Raw genomic sequence first — 25495 nt, 5'->3', positions numbered from 1 at the left:
TTCAGGGCTTATGACCATTGGCCTAATGTCTAGATTCAAGTGTCTACTGTGAACTAGCTGTGCTAACTTTAGTCACATTCTTTAGCCTCTCTGTGCTTAACTTTCTTTACCTGTAAAACAGAAATAACAATAGTATCTACCTCAGGGGTTTGTTGGAAAGAGTAAGTAAGTTAATATAAAGCACTTAGAATAATCCCTGGTATGTGGTAAGTACCCAATCACTGTTTAGAACTCACCTAAAACCAGTGTAAATCAACTGTGGTGTGTGGAAACCGCCGGCAAATTGAGCACACACAACAAATGTTCCTGCTTCCTGCTAATTGTTAAAATACCAGTTATTTTGGTTGTTCTCACTTAGGCAATTTTGACCTGGCCATGACACTGACCTTAGAGAAGATGGATCAGCATTGTAACATTTGGTTCTGCAGCCCCGGTTTGCTCTGTAGGACTAACTTGGAGTCCTGTAGCATTTATAGGGGAGCTCAGAGCAATCCCTGCAACCCATTCCTTTACGTGGTAGGAAAACAGAGACGGACACACAGTCCTCCCTAAGAGGCCAGTGAAATCCTCACATAGAGCTCCACAGGGCTTCGGGCTACAATTCACAGATTTGTGAATACTATGTAGAATGACTGAATCAAGTTAGTTAACATATCACCTCAAATACCATCTTTATGGTGAGAACACTGGAAATTTACTCTCAGTATTTTTGAAACGTACAGTGCTTTATTAAGTGTATTCACCACACTATGCAAAAGATCTCTATGAACATATTCTTCTGTGAGATCTTGTGTCCTTTGACCATCATCATCCCCTTCCTCCTACCCCAGCCTCTAAAACAACCATTCTACTCACTGTTTCTACCAGCTCCCTTGTCTTTTCAATTCTGAGAACATGCAGTATTTGTCTTTTTGTGCCTGGCTTATTCAGTTTAGCATGATTTAATTTATCACATTGCTTTATACCCCATAAATTTATGTAATTACAAATTGTCAATTTGCAATGTTAAAAAACTAAGCAAAATCTGCATTTAAAGTGTCATTACCCTTAATCAAAGACCGTTAGAAACATATCTGTAATTAAACAAATTTGTATTTATTGACTCATAGAAAGAAAGCATAGGAGTTGGGGGGGGTGCTTTCAGTTAAAGGGGTTAGGAGGGACTGGTGGGATTGCTCTCTCCTCATAGCTTATGATTTGTATTAGGTAATTTGGGAAAAGGGTTCAAGGGTCAGAGCTTTGCTTTGAAATGGATGCTATAAGGAAATAGGGGCAGTAACCCGCTTCTAGTAGAGTGAGACTTAGCTATGATTGGTGAAGGAAGCAAAAGTGACTCATATTAGCCAGGACTTGGAGATCATTGGTCACATTTATACCTTGGTGATGTTTATGTTTTTGTTTACATTGACATGTAATTACATATTGATCATGTGTTTATCTTAATCATCAAGGTAATATGGTGGCCTTCTCTTGAAATTGTTAATGTTAAATAAAAAACATCACAACCTAGCCATGAGGGCCAGGCCAGGTGCCTCTGACAGGGTCTACATTTTTGGTTTTTTTCCTCAGACTAAGCTTCTTCAATGAGAAGTCTCTTAAATTCTCCACATGATACTTTAAGGGAATTAATGATGCCACTTTACATTTTCCAAATATGCACATATTTTATAAACTTTTTTGTAGCAATGTTCTTTGGATGATTTATTTAGTATAAAGATTTCCAGTATTAATTATAAAAGTGCCTTTTACTAACCAAAAAACATTTGCATACTGTAAAAAAAAATGTAAACTTCACTGAGATGTAACTGATATAGCCTGGGTGCTTGTACCCTCCAAACTTCAAGCTAGTTAACACATCTATCATCCCAAATATTTACCATTTTTTGTGGTGAGAACATTTGAAAATTGTTCCCCCGGGTCTCAAGTTAGTGGTATTTGGGTGTGGAGCCTTTGGGAGGTAATTAGAATTAAATGAGGTCTTGAGGGCAGGGGTCTCATGATTTCCTTAGTGGATTAGTGAAAAAAGAAAGAGATATCCAAATAAGCAAAGCTTGCTCTATCTGGTCCTGTGGTCCCTGCGCCACCTTAGGACTCTGTAGAGAGTTACCACAAGCAAGAAGACTTACTAGAGGTAGCCCCTCAACCTTGGACTTCCCCGCCTATAAAACTGTCAATTATCCCCATTGCAGTATTTAGTCATTCAACAGAAAATAAATGAAGACAATAATTAAGTGTAATGAAAGAGAGAAAGAAAACTGGTATTCTCAAGGGATCAATTAGGACAATATCTGTCTATTTATGGGCAATGTAACAGGGCTCTATGCAGCCTTCAAAACTCTTGAGAGCCTTCAAAATCCAAAGATGTTAAGTCTTTGGGTTTCAACCAAACATATCAGAAGGTGGTAAAGTCCTGAGTGGCAAGAAAAGCATGTCAGAGGGAAAAGTCTGCTCTCAGATCTGAGAAACGAAACTGAAATCAAGCCAAGTTTCTTCCTTCCCCAACCTCCGGAATCACACACACCCTGTTGTTTCTCAGTCAGTTGCTGCTAGCATTGAGACAGGAGGCTATATAAGCTTTCACAGAAACTGGAAGGAAGAAAATACTCTCTTCTAACATCCGAGGAGGAAGAAAACTGGATATCAGATGGTTTCTGCACTAAAACAGATGATTTTCTGCTCCTTTGTATAGAAGAAATTTGACAATCAGGGTAAGTACAATATCTCTTATTAATATTACTGACATCTATGCAGCAATCTGTTGAATAGGGAGAATTTCACTTTGCATTTAGAAAAATGAAAAGAACCCAAAACAAAATATGATAATATTCTAACCCTACAGCTTCCAGACCGCTTGTTCTTGACAGGAGTCTGCTTATATGAGTCATAACATTCCATAATGATGTAATTGAAAACTAGAGGGACTTTTTTGAATGAAATTCCAAATGCATAATAGCATTTTCAGAAAGAACAGAAAATGAAAATTTTAAAGTTTACATTACTTAAAGATACTTTCCACTGTCTTAAGGAATAGGCAGCTTAAAAAACAGAATTTCCTGGTAGTTTCTTAGAAATTAGTGTCAGACAAGGTCTATCAATGACAGACAGAGTACTACAGGAAGTCCTTGCAATTTGGGCAGCTTTATGTTTCTGGTAGAACCATAGTTTATGTCTGATTTCCCCTGGAAGCAATGAATAAAGTATTGGGAGAGTATAAGAGGATTGCATTTTTAATAATTTTTAAATAAAGCTAACAAATCTCACGGTTAACAGTTCATAACCTCCATGGTGGGTTCAACCATCAAACAAATTGTGTTTCCTGTTTCTTACTGGTGGCTAGGATGCTCAAAAACAGCTTTTCAGGTGACTTTTTAAAGTACATAGAATTTCAAGGCATGGTGGTGCATGCCTGTAATCTCGGCAAATTAGGAGCCTAAGGCAGGAAGATCCCAAGTTCAAGGCAAACCTCAACAACTTAGCGAAGTCCTAAGCAACTTATTGAGACCCTGTCTCAAAAAAAAAAAAAAAAATCAAAAGGGCTGGGGGTATGGCTCAGTGGTTAAGTACCTCTGGGTTCAATCCCCAGTATCAAAATAAAATAATAATTTAAAAGAAATTTTAATTTATGGTAAAAAAATATGTGAACAGTGGCATACACGAGGAGTACTCATTCCTCTCATGAATATTCTCCAAAAGTGTCATCTTCAATAATTTTAAGTGGTTTATTGAAAGGCACTGCACTTCAGAGCATTAATTACCAGAATATACAAAGTAAAAAAAAACTTAATACCAAAACAACAAGACACTGACAGAGGTTTTAGGGGAAGCAGTATGAAAAGTTAACCTGTTCAGTTACGATAGAAACATCCACAATAGGTAGAGAATAGTGAAAAGTCACTCACTTCTTTTTCTCAGCCAAATGTTCAGGTCCAGTTCTATGTTTCCCAACTCTTGTATGAGACCCTGACTTTATGTTTTTACACATATATGGGATGCAGCTCAAGCATAAATCAAACCATCCATCTAATTCCCTCCTTAGTCTCAGTCTGGTTTATGCTGTATCAGCTGGTGGGGAAAGGCCGAGTGTGTTTTAAACATTGAGAGAGGAAGTCAGAAAGAGCCCAAGAAAAATGTCCAGGATGAAAGGGGCAAGGCATGGGGCATGAGAACCCTGGATATGAGGCTCAGAAATACAAGAACACCCAGAAGCCAAACAATCAGGGTGCCGCTGCTGTATGAGTCACAATAGTGTGATTGCCATAGTTATGAACCATACTTTCACAGGGTGGAGTAATAGGGCTCAGCAGAAGGACATATAAGGATATGAGGTTTTGCTTAGATGTGAGGATTGCTAAAGGAAGGTGGAGCCAGCTGTTAGACCACGACAAGTACTGTTATTTCATTGTGTATATATACCACATTTTCTTTATCCATTCATCTTTTGAAGGGCACCTAGGCTGGTTCTATAGCTTAGCTCTTGTGAATTCACCTGCTATGAACATTGATGTAGCCACGTATGTATCACTATAGTATTCTAACTTTAAATCCTTTGGATATATACCAAGCAGTGGTACAACTATGTCAAATGATTGTTCCATTCCTAGTTGTTTTTTTTTTTTTTTTTTTGAGGAATCTCCATCCTGCTCTCCAGAGTGGTTGCCCCAATTTGCAGTCCCACCAGCAATGTATGAGTATACCCTTCCCCACATCCTCAATAACATTTATTGTTACTTGTATTCTTGATAATTGCCATTCTGACTGGAGTGAGATGAAATCTCAGTGTAGTTTTAATTTGCATTTCTCTAATTGCTAGAGATGTTGAACAGTTTTTCATATATATGCTGACTATTTGTATTTCTTCTTTGAAGTGTCTGTTCAGTTCCTTAGCCCATTTTATTGATGAGTTTTGGGGTTTTTTTGTTTTTGTTTTTTGTCTTTGTTTTTGTTGGTGTTGTTGTTTTGGTATTAAGTTTTTTTACTTTGTATATTCTGGTAATTAATGCTCTGAAGTGCAGGTGGCAAAAATTTTTCTCCCGATCTGTAGGCGCTCTGTTCATATTCATCATTGTTTGCTTTACTCTGAAGAAGCTTTTTAGTTTAATTTCATCCCATTTGTTGATTCTTGATTTTACTATTTATGTTTTAGGAGGTTTATTAAGGAAGGCCATTCCTAAACAGACATGATCTAGATTTGGGCCTACTTTTTCCTCTATTAGGTGCAGAGTCTTAGGTCTAATGCCTAAATCCTTGATCCACTTTGAGTTGAGTTTGGTGCAGGATAAGATATAGGGGTTTAATTTCATTTTGCTACATATGGATTTCCAGTTTTCCAAGCACCATTTGTTGAAGAAGGTATCTTTTCTCTAATGTGTGTTTTGGGCAGTTTGGCCTAGTATGAGATAATGTTATTTATGGGGATTTGTCTCTGTGTCTTCTGTACCACTGTGTGCGACTATACACAGGTCAAGATCCTTGTGCTTCTCAGAAAATAATCACCACACCAAGTCATTCTGATTTCTGCTGTAGATTAATTTTGCCTATTCTTGAACTTCATACAGATGGAATCCAACAATATATTTTCTGTTGTACTGGATCTATTCGTTCGGGGTTACAGTTGTGAGATTCATCTCTGTTTTTCCCTGTATCAGTAATTTTTCATTAGGATTGCTGAGTCATAGACATAATTAACTTTACAAAACTGTCGGTTTCTCCAATTTACGTTTCTACTGGCAATGTCTGAGAGCTCCGTTGACCCCACCTCTGCACCAGCATGTCAGCCTTTCATTGTAGCCATTCTGGTGGGTGCATAGGGTCATCTCCCTGAAGTTTGATTTTGCATGTTGGTGATGGTTAAACATTTTGGAGCACATCTAGGTTCCAATCCATCACATCCACATTGTGGCTGTCAAAAGCCACACTGGTTTCCCTTCCTCCCCGTGGGTCACGACTTCTCCTCAAGTCCAGCTCAGAATCAGAAAATGCCCCAAAGCTTACCTAGGCTTCTTTCCTTTCTGAATTTTAGTCCATCCGGCCCTTGTCATCTAATATGTTATCTCTGTGATCATTTCAAAGGCAAGTCATGTAGCTTTCCTCACCTCCTTTCTTGTTGTTGCAGTGAGAGCATTGGCAGCCTTGGTGATCTCACAGGAAAGTGGACTCCTTCCATTCCTTCTCCAGTCAGTTTTGGTAAGTTACATTTTTGGATGAATTTGTCTGTTAACCTCAGTCTTCAATTTCACTCATGTACAATTGGTTGCAATATTCCCTAACTGCTTTAATTTTTACAGCACCTCTTATTGTGACATCTCTCTTATTTGTTGTTTAATCCTTCCACAGTTGTGTCAACTTTATTACTCTTTGCGGATGACTTTTGATATTCTTTCCATCTCTCTGTTGGAACTATGGTTTCCATTTTTTAGATTTTTGCCCTTTGTTTTCTTCCTCCTTCTTCCTGCCTCATATTTGTTTTGTTGTTGTTTGAGTTTACTAAATTGGCATTTAGTTCACTGTCAATCATTTTTCTATTTTTATAAAAGCACTTAAGGCTATAACTATTTGTAAAAATATTGTTGACACAGCTTTTTATAAATTTTGATGTGCATCAGTTTCATTGCTGCTAGGTTCTATATATTTTTCCTCTCTAATGTATGACATTGCAAGTTTTTAATTTCTATTTTTTGATTCCTCATTTAATAAAGCTCTGAAGTTATATTTTAAAAAGAACAAAGATTATGCAATTGGTAACAAATAAATAAAGTATACCTTATTCATAGGGTTTTACAAATTAAGGCAAAAAAATTAGTTTACAACGTGGGAGACAAAATGTGCTAAGGAAAGAGGTGTATAATTAGGAGCAAATGGTAATATAAAGTGCATTCTATTTAAGAGGAGCTTTCATACTGCTTGAGAAAAAGGGCTTAGTGAATAAGCAAAAAGTGGAGTGACTTAGCTTCCTAATATGCAAAAGTGGAAGACCTTATGAACCATTTGAGAGACAGCATGGCTCAGCCACTTCTCTGCCATTTTTAGGATGAAGGGCTGAATGTTTTCATGTTACTACCATAAAATTATCTACTAAGCTCTTCATTTGCATATAATGGGTTAAATCCATGGAATCTTGATATCCTGACATCTAGAGCCTCAGACAGTTACTGGAGGAGTTTTTGCAACACAATTCCTATTATAGCCTTCATGAAATTATACTACAAACTGTTGAATAGTGAGGGCTTATTTAATTCCAACTTTACAGAATGATGCTGTTTGACAGTTTTGAATGATTCAGTGAATCTATAATCAGTAGATAAATATATAAATTTATGCACTTCGTGGGACAATTTTAAATTTATAAAAAATGTGAACTCATTGAAAAATGAAATCAGTGCTAATGACATTTCTGAAAAAAATGGATTTTGATGTGCTGATATATGTTTTAGAGACAGTGAATTTCTTTCTTTCTTTTTTTTAGAGAGAGAGAGAGAGAGCTTTTAATATTTATTTTTCAGTTTTCAGTGGACACAACATCTTTATTTTATTTTTATGTGGTGCTGAGGATCGAACCCAGTGCCCCATGCATGCCAGGCGAGTGTGATATCGCTTGAGCCACATCCCCAGCCCCGAGATATTTCATTAAAATAGAAATCTTACTCAATTTTGAACATAATTTTTCCTAAATAAGTCTTTTTAATTTTTTTAAATTTATATATGACAGCAGAACGCATTACAATTCATATCACACATATAGAGCACAAATTTTTCAAATCTCTGGTTTTATACAAAGTATATCCACACCAATTCCTGTCTTCATACATGTACTTTGGATAATGATGTCTGTCACATTCCACCATCATTTCTAACCCATGCCCCTTCCTTCCCCTCCCACCCCTCTGCCCAATCTAGAGTTGTCTATTCCTCCCATAGCCCGCCTCCCTACTCCACTATGAAGCAGCCTCCTTATATCAGAGAAGACATTCAGCATTTGTTTTTTTGGAATTGGCTAACTTCACTTAGCATTATCTCCTCTAATTCTATCCATTTATCTGCAAATGCCATGATTTTAGTCTCTTTTTTTTCTGAGTAATATTCCATTGTGTATATATGCCACATTTTTTTATCCATTCATCTACTGAAGGGCATCTAGGTTAATAATTCAATATTCATTGAATTATTTTTGTGTCTTTGTCAAATATCAATGGGGCATATTTGTGTGGGTCTACTTCTGGAATTCTATTCTATTCTAGTATCTCTCTACCAATACCATGCAGCTTTGATTATTGTAGTTATAAAATGTCTTTTAAAAACAATTTCTCTCACTTTATTATTATTAAAATTTTTGAAACTAGTATTCTTCCTTTACCTCTCCATACAAATTTTACAAGAATTTTATTTATCTACAAAGAATCATACTGGAATTTTGATACACGTTATGTTAAACCTGTTTAATATCTGTAGAAAATTAACATAAATACTATGTAAAATTCCCATGTGAACACAGTATGTGTCCCCATTTATTTAGATCCCTGATTTCTTTCAGTGGTTTGTACTTTTGAGCATAAAAGTCAACTATATGTTTTGCTAGACTTATACATATATATGTTTATATACTTATACATATATATTATATATATAATACTGAAAATGTATAGCAGGGTTTTTTGTTTGTTTTGTTTTGGTTTTATTTTTATTGATTCCTAAAGGAATTGATTTTTAACATTTTGTTCATATGTTCACTGCTCACTTATAGAAAGACATTTTTATGTTTATCTTGTGCTCTGAAATATTGAAGAACTCAATTGTATCCTGTGAATTATTTGGCATTTTATATGTAGCTAATCAAGTCATCTGAAAATAAGTACAGTTTCATTTCTTCCTTTGCATACTCTGTTTTTCCTCTTCTTTTCTTGCTTTATTGCACTGGCCAGAACTTCCAGCAATCTGTCAAGGAAGTATGAGTGGAGTTAGGCATCTTTCCCTTGCTCCCATTCTAATGGAAAAAGCACTGGGTTTCACCATTAGTTGTGTGAGCTGTAGATTTTTTTGTAGATATTCTTTATCAGACTCTACTCTGGTCCAGTTTTTCTAAGAGTTTTAACTATAATGCATGTTTTGAATTTTGTCAAAAGTTCTTTTTACATCCTTTGATGTGATTATGTGATTTTTCTTTGATATCCTGTCATTATGGCAGATTTCACTTACTGACTTCTGAATAGTCAACCATCTTGCATCCCTGGAATAAACCCTATCTCATAAGGTAATTAGGTTATGAGTCTCTTATATTGCTAAGTTTTACTTGCTATTATTATGTTAATAGTTCTTTTGTGTATTCATGAAGGATATAGATTTGTGGTTGTATGTTTTAGGCTGTCTTTGTTGTTTTTTCTAATAGCATAATACTAGTTTCATAAACAAATTGGTAGGTATTATTTCTTTTTTAGTTTTCTGAAAAAGATTGTGTAGAATCAGTGTTAAATCTTTAAATGCTTGGAATTGAAAATGAAGTGTTATACTTTCATTTTTATGCATTGCAATGTATTTCTTTATTTTACTTGAGACTTCCTCTTTGGCCCATGAATGATTTAGAAGAGCATGGTTTTATGTTTTGTGAGATTCCTCTTTTCTGTTATCAATTTCTATTACAATTTCTTTGTGGTTAACAAACATTATGTGTGGTTTCAATTTTTTTCATTTTTTTTAGGTATATCTGATAGTATCTTATTTTTTGACATATTTATACAACCATGTGGTATATCTTATTCTATTTAGAATTCCAGTCTCATGGATTTATGTGATGTGGAATTTCACTGTGACATATTCATCTGTATACATAGGAGAGTTATGTCAGATTCATTCAATTGTCTTTCATATTTCTGTCCCCCACTCCCCTCCCTTCATTCCCCTTTGTCTAATCCAATGAACTTCTATTCTTCCCTTCCCCCCTTGTTGTGTGTTAGCATCCACATATTAGAGAGAACATTCAACATTTGGTTTATTGGGATTGACTTATTTCACTTAACATTGTTGATAGTCTACAGTTCCATCCATTTGTTGACAAATGCCATAATTTTATTCTTCTTTATGGTGGAGTAATATTTTCTTTATCCACTCATCTGTTGAAGGCACCTAGGTTGGTTCCATAGCTTAGTTCTTGTGAATTGACCTGCTATAAACATTGATATGGCTGCATCACTATATACTAAGCAGAGGTATAACTATGTCAAATGGTGGTTCCATTCCTAGTATTTTTAAGGAATCTTCATCCTGCTCTCCACAGTGGTTGCACTGATTTACACTCCCACTGAAAATGTATGAGTGTACCCTTTTCCCCACATCCTCAACGACATTTATTGTTAATTGTATTCTTGATAATTGCCATTCTGACTGGAGTGAGATGAAATCTCAGTGTAGTTTTAACTTGTATCTCTCTAATTGCTAGATATATTGAACATTTTTTCATATATTTGCTAAATATTAGTATTTCTTCTTTGAATGTCTGTTCAGTTCCATTGCCCATTTATCAATTGAGTTTTTTGGTGTTAGGTTTTTTTTTGTTTTGTTTTGTTAGTTCTTTGTATATTCTGGAGATAAATGCTCTGAGTTAAAGGTAGTAATGATTCTCCCATTCTACAGGCTCTCTGTTCACATTCTTGATTGTTTTTTTTTTTCTCTGAAGAAGCTTTTTAGCTTGACACCATCTCATTTGTTAATTCTTGATTTTACTTCTTGTGCTTTAGGAGTCTTGTTGAGGAAGGCAGTTTCTGAGCTGACATGATGGAAAGCTGGGCCTACATTTTCATCTAGTTGGCACAGGGTCTCTGGTCTAATGCCTAAGTCCTTGATCTAGTTTGAGTTGAATTTTGTGCATGAAGAGAGATAAGGGTTAAATTTTGGCTTCAATTTTTTAATAATTTATTGAAGTTTGTTTCATCATTTAGGATATGGTCTATCTTGGCACTTGAAAAGAATGGAATATTATTGTTCTTGTTGCAGTGTGCTACAAGTGTGATATAGAACCTGTTGATTGATGATATTGTTGAGTTCTTCTATATCATCACTATTCTTTTTAACTGTTGTAACAGTGGTTAAGACAAAGGTATTGAAATATTTGACTGTAATTGTGGATTGGTTGAAAAATGAAAAATTCAATCAGTACTTGACTCACACATTTGCAACTTTTTTATCTGATGCTTATACTTTAGGACTGCTATGAAATCTAGTTAGACTGACTCTTTTATCAGTATATAATATTCCTGTCTCTAGCAAATTTCTATACTTGGAAGACTACTTTATCCAACATTCATGTAGCTACTTCTGTGTTTATTAATATTTGAATAAGCTTGATATGGTGGTGTACACTTGTAATTCCAACAACTCAGGAAGCTGAGGCTCAGCAATTTAAAGAGAACTTGTCTCAAAATAAAAATTTTTTATAAGGGCTAGGGATGAAGCTCAGTGGTAAATTGTCCCTGGATTCAATCCCCCATGCTCCCACCCCCAAATTTTTGACTGATATACTTTTTCTATTTTTTTACCTTCACCCCACCTATATCATTATATTTCCACTGAAACTCACATAGGCAGGATATACTTGGGTATATTTTGAATTCAGGTTACAAAATTGTCTTTTAATTTCCATAATTAAGTCATTTTTATTTAATGTAAATATTGATACATTAGAAATTGAGTTTGTTTATTTGTTTATTTATATTTGTTCTTCTCTGTTCTATTTTTCCTTTGTCTTATTTTCCTGCCTTCTTCTGGGTTACTTGAAAATTAAGTACAATTACATTTTCATTTACAACCTCTTTGAGTACATCATTTTGTATACATTTTCACTGGTTACTGTAGATGTTATACTATATATACTTAACTTATGACAGTCTGACAGTATTATTGTACCAATCTCAAGGTTAGAAACCTTAGCTTCCTCCATATGTTCAGAGTTAAGATCTGTCCTAAGGGGTTCAGTGGATAGAAAAGGCCCTGGATCAGTGGCATACAGTGGCTTTCCTCAGGAAGATTCAGAGTAAGTATGCCTGACCAGCTATACGTCATGAATAGCCCAATATGCTACTGTGGATTTTACTTATATTCCCTGAATAGAGAACACAAAAGGTCACAATGGTGTTGCAACAGGTAACCTAATGATACCTCAAAAATGTTCCTATGTATCTCATGAATATTTTATGACTATTTGGTCTTTCTCTTCTTTCGTAGCTATGACTGACTCTTAGCTGTGACATCTCGATTTAGTTCATCTATCATCACCTTTCACAAACTACTTGTATCTACATTTATTGTCATATATCCTCTTTTTATTTTCTATAGTAGAATTGAATATTCTTAAATTACACAGCAAATGCCCATTACAGCAAATAACCATGAAGAAGAAGGAAACATCTCTACATATACTACTTGGCAGCATCTCTTATATACTTAGTGCAAAAAGCAAGGTAAAGTAAATTTTGGATAGCCTGACGCCCTTCATAGGAGACAAGTGCTCATACATACATATTTGGTAGCATTCCTGGGAGAACATGGAATAAATTGGTGATAAGACCTTTTAAAATTTTGTAACACATGTATATGACCCATAAGAACTTATTTCAAAGTTTTACTGGTAAAACAATAAATGATTATTCTTTCTCTAACTATAGGTATCACAATGGCAGAGCAACTAAACCTTCCAGAAAATACAGATGACTGGACAAAAGAAGATGTAAACCGATGGCTAGAAAGCCATAAGGTTGACCAAAAGCACAGAGACACCTTGATGGCCCAGGATGTGAACGGTGCCATCCTGAAGTGGTTAAATAAAACGAATCTTGTGGATATGGGCATAACCCATGGACCAGCTATCCAAATAGAAGAGTTATTCAAGGAATTACTGAAAACATCCTCTCGAGATCCTACTCAGACATCCAAGGGGAAAAAAGGCAGTAAAAATAAAAAGCAAACTGTGAAGCAAAAGGAAAGTAAAGAGACTTCGGAACAATTACAAAAGAATATCGATGATTCAGATTTGTCCAATGCCACTGTGAGTCCATTGGCTACAGGCTTCAAGTCATTGGAAGATGAGCTCATGGAAGATGAAACAGATGACTTAAAGGAGAAGCAGCCATGCCTAGAACCAACATGTATCCCATATCCTTTTGATGAATCCAGTGATCCATATCGTTATAAATTACATTTCATTCTACAGCCTGAAACTGGATCACGCAATCTCATCGATCCAGCACGTGAGTTCAAAGCCTTCACAAATACAAAAACAGCCACAGAAGAGGATATTAAGATGAAATTTAGCAATGAGGTTTTCCGATTTGCCTCAGCTTGTATGAATTCACGTACCAATGGCACCATTCATTTGGGAGTTGAAGACAAACCCCATGGAAAAATTGTTGGTGTGCAAATCACCAAAGTCACTAAAGAAGCCCTAATTGAACACTTCCATAAGATGATACATCAGTATTTTGAAGCACATCAGGTCCAACAAGCAGAGAAGTGCATTCGAGAGCCCAGATTTGTGGAAGTTTTACTGCCAAACAGTACTGTATCTGACAGATTTGTTATAGAAGTGGATGTCATTCCACAATACGCGGAATGTGGAGAGGACTATTTCCAGATCAAAATGCAAAACTGTAACAACAAATCATGGGAACAAAGTTCAAAATACTCTGTCTTTGTGAGAGATGGGCCCAAATCTAAGGACATCACAAAAAGTAAGTCGGACTTCAAAGCTTTTAAACTAGACTTAAAAAAAGTGGCAGAGTCTAGGAAAGAAGCAGAAGAAAAATGCAAAGAAAAGCCAAATAAACACAAAAGTGAGGGATCCAAGCTAGTTAAACTGTTGACAGGAAATCAAGATTTGTTGGATAATTCATTCTATGACTGGTACATTCTTGTAACAAATAAATGTAACCCAGAGCAAACAAAACACTTGGATTTCCTCAAGGAAATCAAGTGGTTTGCTGTGTTAGAGTTTGATCCCGAATCAGCAAGGAATGGAGTCGTCAAAGCTTTCAAAGAAAGCCGAGTAGCAAACCTCCACACTCCAAGTCTGTTTGCAGAAGGGACCACGTGGAGTGACAAGATTTCTAGTCTGAATCTTTACAAGCAACCCAGCTGGATTTTCTGCAATGGGAGGTCAGACCTTGACAGTGAAAAATACAAACCCTTAGATCCAATTTCCTGGCAAAGGGAAAGAGCTTCTGAAGTCAGGAAACTGATTTCATTCCTCACACATGAAGACATAATGCCAAGAGGGAAGTTTTTGGTGGTGTTTCTATTACTCTCCTCTGTGGATGACCCCAGAGACCCCCTCATCGAGACTTTCTGTGCTTTCTACCAAGATCTCAAAGGAATGGAAAGTATACTGTGTATTTGTGTACATTCACACATCTGCCAGGGATGGAAAGACCTGCTTGAAGCAAGATTAACGAAACACCAAGATGAATTATCAAACCAATGTATTTCTGCCTTAAATCTTGAAGAAATAAATGGCACTGTTCTGAAACTAAAATCTGTAACTCGATCCTCAAAGAGATTATTGCCCTCAGTTGGTTCATCTACTGTCCTTCTGAAGAAAGAAGAAGAAATCATGACTGCCCTGGAAATTCTCTGTGAAAATGAATGTGAAGACACACTCTTGGAGAAAGACCAGAAAAAATTACTAGAATTCAAGGCATCCAAAGAGGAAGACTTCTACCGAGGTGGCAAAGTATCATGGTGGAACTTCTACTTTTCTTCTGAAAGCTATTTTTCATCTTTTGTTAAAAGGGATAAGTATGAAAGACTGGAAGAAATGATTCAAAACTGGGCAGATTCTTCTAAACAAACATGTGCCAAAATCCTTCATCTGTATCATCATCCAGGCTGTGGAGGGACTACCTTGGCTATGCATCTTCTGTGGGATCTAAGGAAGAAATTCAGATGTGCTGTGCTGAAAAATAAGACAGTGGATTTTTCTGAAATTGGAGAACAGGTGACCAATTTAATTACCTATGGGGCAGCAGGCCATCAGGAGTACTTACCAGTATTGCTCCTTGTTGATGATTTTGAAGAACAAGATAATGTCTACCTTCTGCAAGCTTCCATTCACACAGCTGTAGCTAATAAGCACATTCGATATGAGAGACCTCTAGTGATCATCCTAAATTGCATGAGATCACAAAATCCTGAAAAAAGTGCAAGGAACTCAGACAGTATTGCCCTAATACAACAACTGTCTCCCAAAGAACAGAGAGCTTTTGAGCTTAAGTTGAAAGAAATCAAAGAGCAGCATAAAAACTTCGAAGATTTTTATTCCTTCATGATCATGAAAAACAATTTTAATAAAGAGTACATAGAAAATGTGGTGAGGAATATTCTGAAAGGGCAGAATATTTATACCAAGGAAGCAAAGCTCTTTTCTTTTCTGGCTCTTCTGAATTCATATGTGCCTGATACCACCATTTCACTCTCACAATGTGAGAAGTTCTTAGGAATCTCAAACAAGAAGGCTTACTGGGGAACAGAAAAACTTGAAGACAAAATGGGCACCTTCTCTACAATTCTGATAAGAACAGAGGTGGAAGAATGTGGGAAATACTGTGGAGTGCGAATCATTCACCCTTTGATTGCGATTCTCTCACTGGAAGAATTGAAGAAAAGCTATAACTTGGATAAAAGTCAAATTATGCTGGATTTGCTCACAGAAAATATGTTCTATGATGCTGCCATAGGAAAAAGCAAATTTCTCCAAGATATGCAAACCCTGCTGCTCACAAGACAGCGAAACGAACCTGAAGGTGAAACAGGAAACTGGTTTTCCCCATTCATTGAAGCATTACATAAAGATGAAGGCAATGAGGCAGTTAAAGCTGTATTACTTGAAGGTATCAGTCGATTCAACCCAAATGCATTCATGTGCCAAGCCTTGTCAAGACATTTCTACCTTAAAGAGAAGGATTTCAGCAATGCTTTGAAGTGGGCAAAACAAGCCAAAAAGATAGAACCTGACAATTCCTATATCTCAGACACACTGGGTCAAGTCTACAAAAGTAAAATAAGATGGTGGATAGAAGATAATGGAAGAAATAGGAACATTTCAGTTGATGACCTAACTAATCTTCTGGAATTAGCTGTACATGCCTCCAGTGCATTCAGAGAATCTCAACAGCAAAGTGAAGATCGAGAATATGAAGTGAAGGAAAGACTGTATCAGAAGTCAAAAAGGAGGTATGACACTTACAACATCGCTGGCTATCAAGGAGAGATAGAAGTCGGACTTTACACAATCCAGATTCTCCAGCTCATTCCATTTTTTGACAATAAAAATGAACTGTCTAAAAGATATATGGTCAATTTTATATCAGGAAATAGTGATATTCCAGGTGATACAAATGAATTTTAAATGGTCCTCAAGAACTTTATTCCTTATCTAACTACATTGCAATCTTCTTTGAAGAAGTCCTTTGATTTTTTTGATGATTACTTTGTCCTTCTAAAACCCAGGAACAACATTAAGCAAAATGAAGAGGCCAAAACTCGGAGGAAAGTAGCTGTATCTTTCAAGAAGTATGTAGATATATTTGGCCCCTTAGCAGAATCACATAGCAGAGATGTTGGATCAAAACTCCATTTGCCACTTCAAGTAGAGAGAAATCGAAGAACCCTAGAAGCTTTAAAAGCAGACAAGTTTTCTGGGCTCCTAGAATATCTTATCAAAAGTCAAGAAGATGCTATAAGCACCATGGAAGATATAGTAAACAAATATACTTTTCTCTCTGAACAATGTATTGTCAAAATGCACCTAAAGGAAAAGCAAAACTTCATCTTGGCCAACATCATTCTCTTTTGTATTAAACCTGCCTCCAAACTATTGAAGTCAATTAAAAAACTGAAAGAACAGCTTCGAGATGTCTTGCAACAAGTAGGACCAACTTACCAATATTCAGAACCTTATTTCCTAGCTTCACTCTTATTCTGGCCAGAAAACCAACAACTGGATCAGGATTCTAAACAAATGGAAAAGTATGCTCAATCATTGCAAAACTCTTTCAGGGGGCAATATAAGCACATGTATCGTACAAAGCAACCTATTGCATATTTCTTTCTTGGAAAAGGAAACAATATGAATAGACTTGTCCACAAAGGAAAAATCGATCAATGCTTTGGAAAGACACCTGATATTAATTTTGTGTGGCAAAGTGGAGATGTATGGAAGGAGAAAAAAGTCCAAGACCTTTTGCTTCGTTTGCAAGGACGAGCTGAAAATAATTGTTTATACATAGAGTATGGGATCAATGAAAAAATCACAATACCCATCACACCCGCTTTCTTGGGTCAACTTAGAAGTGGTAGGAGCATAGAAAAAGTGTCTTTTTATCTGGGATTTTCCATTGGAGGCCCACTTGCCTATGACATTGAAATTGTTTAAGAGCCTGATCTTCTTCCAGGAAGGTGGTCTCATTCTCAAACCACCTAATTTGATTTATATCCAAGAACCATACTTTAAATTGGCAAATTTTTAGACATAGCCCCTGACTTTTCAGACCTACATAAACAATATTTAATTTGCTATCACATTAAACATTTGGTGATTCCTATAAAGATTATGGTGAAGAAGGAACGAGGGAGAGATGTGGAAAGCAGCAAATCCCTCCCTGGGTTTGGATAACACCATGAAGGACAAAATAATAAGGAGCTGTGGATGCAATTAAGAGAGACGGACTTAGAAAGTCAGCCATATGGAACCACACTGCTTCCCCCAGTAACTCCACCAAGGCATGGATTGAGTACAAGGATCTACTTTCTTCTCAAATGTGACATTTTTTCAAAATAAGAAAAAAATTGTTTTGGTTCCAAGACATTGGACTATCTGGGAAATATTTCTCCAAAATATCAAAAACCTCTCAAGATGATATGCAACATTTATTCTGACCAAGTAGATCTTAAATGTATCCTGTGTTTGTCATTTATAGGTCTTCCAAGGAGAAGGGTCACCCGTTTCTCTAAAGGTCATCCCCACAGAGGTCAGCAGATCTTACCAAGCAGACTGGGGAATTAGCTGCTGAGTTTATAAAACTCCCTCCAAATAAACAAATGGAGAAATGCACCCAAACTCCAAAGACTGTGAACAAAAAGAACTCCTCTGAAAAGATTATTGAGTTCCCCACCCAGGGGATCCCAATGCACAGGCAAGATATATGTATAACCCATATGTTGAACAAATGTAACCTGCAAGATAGAATCAGCGTATAGTTTTCTTCTAATAAAATTATGGATATCATCAATGGCTGCCAAAACCATTAGATGGAATACTGATTTTAAAGAAAAAACTTTATAACCAATTAATCAGATGGTCCTAATCCTGATTGATATGAACATCACAGAGAAAATCTGACTTTTCCGAGCTGGAAGGACCATAGCAGTGTATGACCCATGAGATGTTCTTGCCAAACGATTAAAACTGAATTTGATCAACCATCTAGATCTTACTTCTCTTTTAAAACAAACACAAAAAAGAAAGCATATTGTTAAGTACAAGCACAGATATGCAATCAACATATCCAGAAAGCAGAAACTCACAGTTCAAAAAAAAATTGATTTATTCAACAAAAAGAAAACAAAATCAATTCAAAACCAAAACAAACAAAACAAAAAAGAGGGAGACTAAAGATTATAGGAAACTTACCAACTAAATGCAACACTTAAATTTTGGATCCTGAACTGCACAAACCAATACTAAAAGAAATTATTAAGCAATCAGAAATTTGAACACTGACTCGATATTTGAGAATGTAAGGTTATTGTTGACTTGTTAAGTGAGATGATGATAACATGCTTACATTTTTTACAAGTCTTTTTTTTTTCTTTTAGAGATATACACTCCAGTATTTTTGAATAAATGATGTGATTTACGATTTGCTTCAAAGTAATTCTGTATAGGGTGGTGGGGGTAGTGAAAGGTGATGGGGAGTGTGACTGCCAAAGGAAACTGAGCTACCAGTTACTGCATGATGAGAACACGGGAGTTCTTTTTATGTCTCTCTCTCCTGTTGACTGTGCTTTTGAAATTTTGTTACAAAAAGGTTTGTGAAAATAAGCACCAAATAATGCAACAGGTTTTTGTCTTCAGAATCTCATTAGAATTTTTTTTTAACTGAGGGAAGGTTTTCCCTTGCTCCCCATGAAATTTCACCTCCATGATTTATTATCTCACTCTTCATTATTATTTTTAATCTTACAAACTAAAATTGTATAGATTTATTGATTATGAAATGTATATACATTTTGAAATGATTAAATCAATCTGATTAATATATCCAAACCCTTACAAACTTAATTTTTTTGTGTGTGAGAACATTTAAAATCTATCATCTAAGCAATTTTCAAGAATCTAGCACAACATTATAGTCACTAAGCTGTATAATAGATCTCTAAAACTTATGTCTCCTAACATAAACTTTGTACATTTTGACCAACATCTTCCTGTTTCCAAGCACACCCCAATTCCTGTGCCCTTAATAACCACAATTCTAGTATTTGCTTCTACAAGTTCAATTTTTTAGATTCCACAGGTAAGTGAGAGAATGCAGTATTTGTCTTTCTGTGTCCGGCCTGTTTTACTTCTACTCAATAATATTTTTAAAATAATAATAAATGCTCTGGTTAAACACAGTCTAAATTTAGAAATTAGAATGCCAGTCACTTTTTTCTCTGGCATCCCTTCCCCTTCTGTCTCAGGTCGGTCAACACTACACAGAACTGTCTGTTGGAGTCCTAGTCTCCTGGGGGTTCTTTTGATCTCAACTTCAGTCAGCCTAGCCAGTGCTGTCTCCACCATGACCTATCTTAGGTACACAGGAATTACTTGCAGATGCTGGTTCTGCCATTGATAAAAAATGCAGTCAATATCCAGTCTTAGGAGCAACATGCCTCGTAAAGTTGGGGTGACACAGGCCAAAGTCTCTAAGAGGACCTCCTGAAGCCTCCTCTCTAAGCCCAAGATGAGATTCTTAGGAGGGTTGGAGACGACTTTCTCCATAACATCCTCTTCATGTGGGGCTAAGGGTGCAACTCAGAGGTAGAGCATTTGCCTAGTTTGCAGAAGCCCTGGGTGTGATCCCTACCATTGCAAAATTTAAAAAGAGAGAAGAAAAGATAAAGAGATCTCTTTCTCACTTCTTAAGGACAGTTTTGGCAAAGTTCAGCCTATGTGTCTTTGTAAATAAAGTTTTATTGAAACATAGCCATGCTCACTTGTTTAAGTATTGTGTTTGGCTGTGGTTTTGGTTTAGATAAATGCTCCCCATAAACTCCAGGGTTGAAAGCTGGGACCCCAATGCAATAATTTCAGACACAGTGATTTGGGGATGTGATTGGATCATGAGGGCTCGGACCTCTTCAGTGGATTCATCCATTGAGAAAGTAATTTTTTTTGATGGCATTATTGGTAGATAGTGAAAACTAGGGGATGGGGTCTAGTTGGAAGAAGTAGGTCACTTGTGGACATGCCCTGGAAGGGTAGATCTTGTCCCCAGACAGCCTCATCCCTTCTCTCTCTCTTCTTCCCAGGAGCCATGAGGTAAGCAGCTTTCCTCCACCAAACCCTTCCAAAATAAATCTTCCCTCCCTTAAGTTGATTTTTCAAGTATTTGTCACAACAACGAAAAGCTGACTAACAGCTTCTTTTATTCCACAACAGAGTTGAGTAGTTGGAGCAGAACTCCTAGGGACCTCTAAAGCCTAAAATGTTTGCTATCCAGCTCTTTACAGAAAGAGTTAGGGACTCGTGTTTAAAACTGTCAAACCTATTCTTTTTTTGTCTAATTGGTTCTTGGACACCTACTTGGAAAAAATGTATTTTGATTTACCACCTCATTTTAATTTCTGATTTTTGTTATTTCAGAACCAAAGTTAAACTTTAATATCTTTTTAATATAATAGTCAAGATATATTTTCACATTATAACAATCCAGATCCATATTTCCAAAGAACAGCAAAGTAACAAATGTAAGAGTTTTATTTTGCAAATTTTTTTAAAAAACTAACTTATGCTAGTAAATTTAACATTTAAAATTCCTAAATTTAGCCTCTAAATTTAGGAATTTAGAGGCTGCCTTTGCAAAAGAGCACTGACTCTTCAACTGGGCCTGTGGAAGCCCAATGGGTAACTGAAAACAGGATAAAATTTGAAATCCCTGCTTTCATTTCTGCATGTAGGTATTTTAGTCTTTTAAAGATTGTTCATATAAAGCTAATAATCTTCCCCCTTCGAAGCAGAAGAAACCAAAATAAGAGTAACTATGATATTTTATGATTTTCAGGGATATCTAACTGCAAGGGTATACCCCTAGGGCTGAGTTACACTCAACTGTTCCCTTGTAATCCTAGCCCTTCTGTCTTTTTATGGATAGAACTTTGTAAGAAGTGTCCCCACAATAAAAGCTGACTTCTGAATGTGCTCCCTCTCTCTCTCATCAGCCTCTCGTGACTTTCTCTTGCTCTCCCTTTTGGGGAGCCTAAGGCCGAGAGCTGGGGAAACTGTCCTAAAGCTTAAGTAAAGGCAAATTATGTCTGCATTTTATTTTGTGTCCCTGCAAATTCACATGAGTGATCTTAGTTCAGCTGCCCGTGCTGGTTGGAGGCAGCAGGTGGCACCCAGAACAAGGTACCTCTTGGAGTGAATTTATAGGTAAACTTGGGTGAGCGTGGATTAGAAATTCAGTGAATCATGTTTTAGGGTTGTAAAACAAGCAGGCAGACTGAGAGCTTGGGACATTAAAGAACTAACATGGACAATTCCACATCTTCAGAAAAAAAATAGATTATCTGATGATCCTGGAGATTTTAATTAACCTGAGAGGGAAACAGGTCAAAAGGGCCCAGCTGCTTCAATTCCTGAAAACCTTTAGTGATGTATGCGCATGGTTTTGTGAGGAAAATTCACCAGATTTGTATACTTGGGAGAGGCCAGGTAGAAAATTGTCTAAATGCTGCCTCTCTGCTATCTAAGAGTACAATAGTTAGTACAATATTCAAAAAGTCTGGACTGCTCTAGAAATGTCTTTTTGATGATGGAGATGAGAACCAATGGTCTTCAGAAGACTTATTGAAAGGGCTCCAAAAAGCAATTAGAAGCTTAGAGCAAGAAAAGCGGCAGGAGGCTGCTCCCAGCCAATTTCCTATCTGTAGCTAGTCTGAGGGCAGAGTCAATTCACACCCAGTCTGTAGCTGGAAAACCACAGACACAGGGCCTCCGGGCAAGACCTAAAACCAAACTTTTAGTCCCAGCTGATCCTGACAGAATCAATGATTTACTGAGTATGCCAACAGAATTCTCATGGTAGGGGCGTATGCTAGAGAGGAAACCAGCTCCAATCGGGTTTCTGGGAGGCAGATTCAAGATGGAGGGGAGGAAAATGGACAGGAAGCTACTAAGGAAACTGAGCCACAGTCTGAGGATTCCCAATCAGAGGGTGAGAATGAGCTGGAGGAGGGCTTTGGTAGATTAAGTTTGATCTGGCCACTCTCCTCCAGGAGACCTAGGCTCAATAACTAGTCTGAACTGGCAGTAGCCACGCTGCAGTTCCTTTTAAGAGCTCAAAAACACTTGCTGTACTTAGGGTTCAAATTCAGCATGGGGTGGTGTTGGAGGTGGGGGCTGAGGTTGTGGCTCAGAGGAAGAGCACTCGCCTTGCACGTGTGAGGCCCTGGGTTTGATCCCCAGCACCACATACAAATAAATAAAGGTATTGTGTCCAACTACAACTAAAAAAAAAAATCAGCATTTGTTCTAAGTCTGCTTGAATCTTTATATAGTGAGCCCCTGCCCCTGCATGATTGGATTTCTCTGGCTTGCTTATGGGGGACAATTATTTATTGTGACGATCTAACTGGACTGATAATTGTACTAAATAGGCTGAAAGAAAGTCTTTTTAAGTTCTTTTAGAGATGCTACTGGAACTGGAGATTTTGCTGATTTGGAAAGTTAGCTAAATTATGATCTGCCAATTTACTATCAGATTAGTGCATGTGCCAAAAAGGCCTGCAGAGAATTGCCTAATAGAGGTCAATTAGCTCTGGATTTTAGCAAGATCCCTCAGGGATTAGAGTAACAGTTCTCAGATTTTGTGTCCCTACCAGGCAGCTAATTGAACAACAGGAGACTCAAATGCCTCTGAAATTTTAGTCATTTGAAAATGCCAATAAAATTTGTCAGGAGATCCTCCAACCCCATTGGAAAATGGGAAGTGTTTCCGTATTTATTCCCCTTTGTGCAGATGTGGGTCCCACACCACTGCAGGACTTAACACTCTGCTGCTTTAAAGCAAGTGTTGCAACCTCAGTCTATGAGAGACTATTGTCATGGGCAATGTTTCAACTGTGACAGAACTGGGTATATGACTCTGGATGGTGAGTCTCCGCTCAATTGGGCAGAAACCTCACCAGGTTCATGCAGATGCTGCTATTGGAGAGATGACCTCCTGGTGTGGGGGAACTCCAACATGGAGGCCGCATGCTACCTTTTTTTTAAAAAAAATATTTTTTTTCTTATTAGTTGCTCATGACAATACCATGATCTTGACGTATAATACATTTGAATCAAATGGGGTATAAATTCTCATTTTTCCAGGTGTATAGGTTGCAGAATCACATTGGTTATACCGATATATATATACACACATACATACAGCAATACTAGTGTCTATTTTATTCTGCTTCCCTTAGTTGTAGATGGACACAATATTTTTATTTTTTATTGCTTTTATTTTTTATGAGGTGCCGGGGATCAAACCCAGTGTCTTGTGCATGTTAGGCAAACTCTCTATGGCTGAGGCATAATCACCACCACCCACCATTTTAAACTCCACCAGGACCTTGCTGTTATGACCAGCTGTGGGAGAAACCTTGACTCCTGAAATGGGACCACAGCCAATCCCTACTGGGATTCATGGGCCACTGCCACCACATACCATAGGCCTAATTTTGTGGTGGAACAATTTACAAAAGGGAATCCAGGTGCTGCCAGAAGTGATTGACCCAAATTTGAGAGGAGAAATTGAAATTATTATACAGTCAAATCGCACTACTCAGCTCTCTTCTAGAGTTGTATTAGCACAGTTAATATTCTTGCTGTGCTGCAGCACAAATGGCCAAGATAAAAGCTCAATTTCCTGGCCCCTGATCAAGCATATTGGGCTCAGTTATCATGGCAAAAGTGACCCCTACTGGATCTTAAAATCAATCATAAAAAATTGGGGGGAATCGTGGACACTGGGGCTGATAGATCTGTCCTATCTAGCAGGCACTGGCCTTGGGACTGGCCTTTGCATATTACAGCTGCCAGCTTAGAGGGGATTGGTCACATCCCTCAGCCTGAACAAAGTGCTCAGTATCTTTGCTGGGAAAATAAAGATGGTAACTGGAATTTTTAAGCCTTATTTCTTAGATACCTTGCCAGTAAATTTGTGGGGCCAAGATATTCTAAGCAGCCGAGGTTTGCTACTAATAACTCTAAATTCTATCATGCCATCTGAGGGACTTAATAAAAAACTTATTTCTAGAGAAATTGAGAGAAATTTACAAGAAAGGTATTTATCTATAACCCAGTCTTTCCAGCAAAGACTAGTTAATTCACCCAGCCAAAATTTTTGGTAGGGGCCCTGACGTTATCCCTGACCCAGAAAACAGCAGAAAAATTAATTGGCTCACAGAAGAGCCACTCTGGGTTAGTCAGTGGGGAAAACTTATAATACCCTTAACAGGGGGAAACTTATAATACCCTTCATGCTGTTTCAGAACAACTGCAGGCTGGCCATTTAGAACCTACTTCAGTCCTTAGAACACACCCATCTTTGTAATTAAGAAAAAATCTGGCAACTGGAGATTATTACAAGGTCTCAGGGCAATTAATTGTGTTATTGAGCCCATGGGACCCTTATAACCAGAGTTCCTTCACCTACAGCTATCCCTTTGGATTATCACTTAATAGTAATAGATTTAAAAGATTGATTCTTTTCTACACCTCTGCACACAGACAACTGTAAAAGGATTGCCTTCAGTGTCCCAGCAATAAATTTTAAAGATCCAGTTAGAAGATATTGCTGGAAAATGTTGCCTCAGGGGACGTGTAACAGCCCTACTCTATGTCAAAATTTTGTGGTTCCATCAAGCCTGTGAGGGAGTAATTCCATGATTCATATGTTGTTCATTTTATGGATGATATACTTTTAGCTCATGCTAATCCAGATGTACTTTTGAAAGTCTTTGACCAGCTAGAAAATTCACAAACTGCAATGGGTTTGTGCATTGCACCTGTAAAGGTACAGAGGACATCCCCTTTCCAATATCTAGGTCATATAATCGAAGGGCACACAATCCGCCCTCAAAATTTACAGATAAGAGTCAGGAACTACACACCCTTAATGATCTTCAAAAACTGTTACGTGATATTAATTGGCTAAGACCATCTTTAAAACTAACTACTGCAGATCTAAGCCTTTTATTTCAAATATTACAG

At 37.0% G+C, this 25495-nt stretch overlaps 1 protein-coding gene across 1 annotated transcript; it reads left to right on the top strand.

Moving 5' to 3' along the window:
* Positions 1–2560: 2560 nt before the first annotated feature.
* Samd9 (sterile alpha motif domain containing 9) lies at positions 2561–18858 on the top strand. The gene is made up of 3 exons (XM_076833760.2): positions 2561–2708; positions 6113–6183; positions 12648–18858. Exon 3 carries the CDS (start codon positions 12656–12658, stop codon positions 16379–16381), a length of 3726 nt encoding a protein of 1241 aa, XP_076689875.2. The 5' UTR covers positions 2561–2708; positions 6113–6183; positions 12648–12655; the 3' UTR covers positions 16382–18858.
* Positions 18859–25495: the final 6637 nt, after the last annotated feature.

The sequence above is a fragment of the Callospermophilus lateralis genome, chromosome 1 (genome assembly GCF_048772815.1).
Source record: "Callospermophilus lateralis isolate mCalLat2 chromosome 1, mCalLat2.hap1, whole genome shotgun sequence".
Taxonomy (NCBI): Eukaryota; Metazoa; Chordata; class Mammalia; order Rodentia; family Sciuridae; genus Callospermophilus; species Callospermophilus lateralis.
This window is presented reverse-complemented; position numbering and strand designations above follow the sequence as displayed.

Coding starts and splice junctions, on each gene's coding strand:
- Samd9 (XM_076833760.2), top strand. CDS start 12,656: ATGGCAGAGCAACTAAACCTTCCAGAAAATACAGATGACTGGACAAAA.